Below are 4,309 nucleotides of genomic sequence, written 5' to 3'. Positions count from 1 at the left end.
AATAAAAAACCCAAACTGTAATTTCCAAAAACATTATTCTATTTATGTATGCAAACTAACAATTGTTTGGCCAAGTAGTGTCTGAAAATACCTTTATCACTTCCCATTCAGTAATTGCTGGACCAAGAAAGACCTTCATACAGGTCATGTTATTGCTTAATTAATTTAGCATTAAAGCATGACAGGGCGTGTTTTAGTGTCTATTAATGCATGCCTTGGGTGCCTTCAAGTGCTTGAGGCATGTATTAATAGCCCAGTAAAGCATGTCCTAGAGTCACCTAGTATCATTATAAAATGGTTATTTAATTTGGAATTTTATTTTTAAGCCTTATTTTCCAGTGAATTTACACTCTGCATTCTTCCACTGCATGAAATAGTTCTTACAGTTAGGATCCTTTTTCAACTCAATATGCCATACAAGTGGGGGGTTGGTGGGGGGATGTCAGCAGCACTTAGCTTCCATGTTGTGAATATGTTATATATTTCTACACTTGCTGCATAAATATAAACAGAGCCATAAAGCTCTTTTTCGTGGCGCCTTGGAGGCCGTAGGCAGCCTCAAGATGAAGCTGAACATCTCTTTCCCAGCTACTGGCTGCCAGAAACTCATTGAAGTGGACGATGAACGCAAGCTTCGTACCTTTTATGAGAAGCGAATGGCTACAGAAGTTGCTGCTGATGCTTTAGGGGAAGAGTGGAAGGGTTATGTGGTCCGAATCAGTGGTGGCAATGACACACAAGGCTTCCCCATGAAGCAGGGTGTCTTGACCCATGGCCGCGTCCGCCTACTGCTGAGTAAGGGGCATTCCTGCTACCGACCACGGAGGACTGGAGAAAGAAAGCGCAAATCTGTCCGGGGTTGCATTATGGATGCCAATCTCAGTGTTCTCAACTTGGTCATCGTGAAAAAAGGGGAGAAGGCTATTCCTGGACTCACTGATACTACTGTGCCTCGTCGCCTGGGGCCCAAAAGAGCTAGCAGAATCCGCAAGCTTTTCAATCTCTCAAAGGAAGATGATGTTCGCCAATATGTTGTGAGAAAGCCCCTAAACAAAGAAGGTAAGAAACCTCGAACCAAAGCACCGAAGATTCAGCGTCTTGTCACTCCACGTGTCCTCCAACACAAGCGTCGGCGCATTGCTTTGAAGAAGCAGCGCACAAAGAAAAACAAGGAAGAGGCTGCAGAATATGCTAAGCTTTTGGCCAAGAGAATGAAGGAGGCCAAAGAAAAACGCCAAGAACAGATTGCCAAGAGATGGAGGCTGTCTTCTCTGAGAGCTTCTACCTCAAAGTCTGAGTCCAGTCAAAAATGAGATTGTTTTAAGAGGAACAAATAAATTTATAAGATCAGACATCAAAAAACAAAAAACAAAAAAAACAGAGCCATAAAGGAGGCTTTCGTCCACTACATAAATGTTTTTAGAGGAATTGTCTGATGAGTAGAGGAATAATTTTCCATCCAGTAGAACTGAGTTGTCTGACCATAATCACTTGTACTGTGTCTTTGTTACCCCTTACCTCAGTGATATAAATGATAAATTGCCTCTTGTCTTCTCTCTGAAATGCTACTCTTGATTGAATAAGAGATGTGATATGACCTAAATAATGGAATGAAAGCATATGAGGGGAATATTGGGTACCCCTAGCTCTCATATCCCACTGAAGATCCCTTGTCAGAAGCAGAAACTCTTCTCTGACACTCCCCTCACCTTGCTCAAGCTGCCCCTCTTGTGCCTATAGCCCTTGAATTGACCTTACCTAGGGTCCCCACCTTTGAAGCGAAAACCAGTACCTCTCAAGCTCCACCTCCACGTGTCCTCACTGCCTCCAGACCTATATCAAAAGTCAGATTACACAGAATGCTCTAGAGGGATTGAAATTTGTAACACCAATTATAGTGTCAAATTTGAGAGAAGAAAGTTTGCATGTGAAACCAGTTGCAAAGGGGCACGTGGGTGGCTCTTTTGGTTAAAGGTCTGACTTTTGATTTCATCTCAGGTCATGATCTCATGGTTCATGAGACAGGGCCTCACCTCGGATTCTGAGGTGACAACGTGGAGCCTGCTTATGATTCTCTCTCCCTGTCTCTCTGCCCCTCCCCTGCTTATGCTCTCTCTCTTTCTCAAAATAAATAAACATTAAAAAAAAAAGTTGTGACTCAAACCATAAGATACTCTTAAATACAGAGAACAAACTGAAGTTTGATAAGGGGGTAGGGGAGACAGGAAAATGGGTGATGGACATTGAGGAGGGCACTTACTTGTTGGGATGAGCAGTGAGTGCTATATGTAAGCAATGAACCACAGGAAGAGCACACCTTACACACTGTATGTTAGCTAATTTGAAAATAACTTATATTAAAAATAAACAAACCAACAAACCAACAAACATTTGTGAGATTGCTCTTCTGTATATCAGCAAAAATTTGAAAAATGTGTTTTAGAACAGGTGCTGAGGGGGTGGGCTGAGGGAAGGAGGTCTGTGATTTCTTTCAGGGTAAAGTGTTTGGAAAGGACACGTGAAATAGATTGTGGAACAGACGATGTCCTGGCTTAAGTGTTGAAAGTGGTTTGCTTGAAAGGTGCCTGAGTAATGATTTCGATCAAAAGCCTGTTGAACTCACATGATGGACCTGTACAGAAGACACATGGGTCTAGGACAATGACAGTGATTGTTGTGAGCTTAATTAAGTGATATCTTCCGTTGCAGCTGCTATTGTCTGTGTGGGCAAATCAGCCCGGGGCCCTGGTAGCTATTATGCAGCTGTTGAGCTAGAAAATCCTTTTTTATTTTTTAAAATTTATGTCAATAAGCAAAGAACATCAGAGGCCGTGACTTTTACCTGACAGACAGCTATTTAGATTCATCAACTGCATCAAGGCTGCAACAGCTATAGTGATATGTCTATAGGACCTAGAAAGCAGTGAGTATTCTAGAAGCCATAAAAGAAAACATGACTGCCAGAGTAGAAAATAAATTCCATTAAAATAACTATAGAGCTCTGGGACCTCACTGATGCTTCTGGACTCTCTTTATGTCAAAATTGCCTTTTTAAAGTGAAAGTTAGTTGGTATATCTTATACACCGTACCTTTCAAACAAACAAGCAAACAATAGAACGTTCAGTAGGCCTGTTTGATGTTTGTGAATAGTTTATACTTGAGAGATGAACAGAGTTGGGGAAAGTCTTCCTGCTGGTCTCAGCTACAAGGCAAGTAACAAGGGCAGTGTCTGCTTTGAACCAGTGACTTGATGATACAGAAGTGTTTATAGCAGATTAGGAAGCTGTCTGAACTGGTGGAAAGACGTAGCAGGAGAATTACCATGGACACCCAAGGATTTTAGAACAAAACCATGCCTCTTCACCTATACCTTTTCTCCTTTTCAGAAATTGCCCCTTGTTTTGCCCTGGTCACACATATAGACTGGATCCCTGGTCATCAGATAACAGCTGCCCCTGTAATCTGAGATATCCCATTTGAACTTTCCAGGAAGCTATAAAGTCAGAAGGCTAGCAACAGTTTATTACAAATTACAGTGACATACAGAGACCCAGCTTAAAAGCACAGATTAGTTACATGAGCATTCCCAGTGGACATACTTCTCTCACATTGTCATCCCTACATCAGTCAATACCTACGACTTCATAGGTAGTTTCCAGGACCTGAAGGGGATAACAGAAAATGCTGCACTACATGCTGACAGCCAGAGGCAGGGTCTTGTGATGTTGGTAGCTATGGAAGTCTGAAGAACACTGGGAAGGGTCATCCTCCCTGTGGTCATAATTCCAAGTGGTGAGTCTCATTATCTATTTTGTTTGGTAAAGAGATGTCTGAAGCTACAGCTCTTCACGGAGACAAGTAGCAGCTAATTGTGGAATTATGGAAGGAGTAGAATTTGGGGTGGGAGATATATTGTTTTGTGAAAAAGAAGATTGTATAAGACTTATTGGCATGATTTTCTGAGTTTGAAAATATATTTTCTATGTGAGTGATCATGAGGAGCTCTGGTGTGGAAGAGAATTTCAACACTCAGGTAGATCGTGACGGCTGTACATCACCATCACTACTGTATGGATATTAGTCAGCTTCCTTCCCTGGCAGAGAAGTCACCTTAATGCCTTCTTGAAGGGTCATGAACAATGGGACCGTGGTGTTAGGAATAACATTTTACATAAACTCACCAATAGATATTTACTCCCATGGAGGCTAATCTGATTACCATCCCTCATAGGGAAACAGTTTGCTAGCAAGAGTGGCCAACCCTGTGGCTGGATATGGTCCTATACCATAGATGAGTCAGTCAGCCAT

General features: G+C 41.9%; 1 protein-coding gene across 1 annotated transcript; it reads left to right on the top strand.

Annotated features, from left to right (window-relative positions):
- The first annotated feature begins 542 nt into the window (after positions 1–542).
- Positions 543–1,359, top strand: LOC120248530 (40S ribosomal protein S6-like). Its single transcript, XM_039256903.1, has one exon. The coding sequence runs from the start codon at positions 564–566 to the stop codon at positions 1,311–1,313; it is 750 nt and encodes a 249-aa protein (XP_039112834.1). The 5' UTR covers positions 543–563; the 3' UTR covers positions 1,314–1,359.
- The last annotated feature ends 2,950 nt before the right edge of the window (positions 1,360–4,309 follow it).

This window comes from Hyaena hyaena, unplaced genomic scaffold, assembly GCF_003009895.1.
Source record: "Hyaena hyaena isolate Hyena2069 unplaced genomic scaffold, ASM300989v1 scaffold_593, whole genome shotgun sequence".
NCBI classification, from domain to species: Eukaryota; Metazoa; Chordata; class Mammalia; order Carnivora; family Hyaenidae; genus Hyaena; species Hyaena hyaena.
This window is presented reverse-complemented; position numbering and strand designations above follow the sequence as displayed.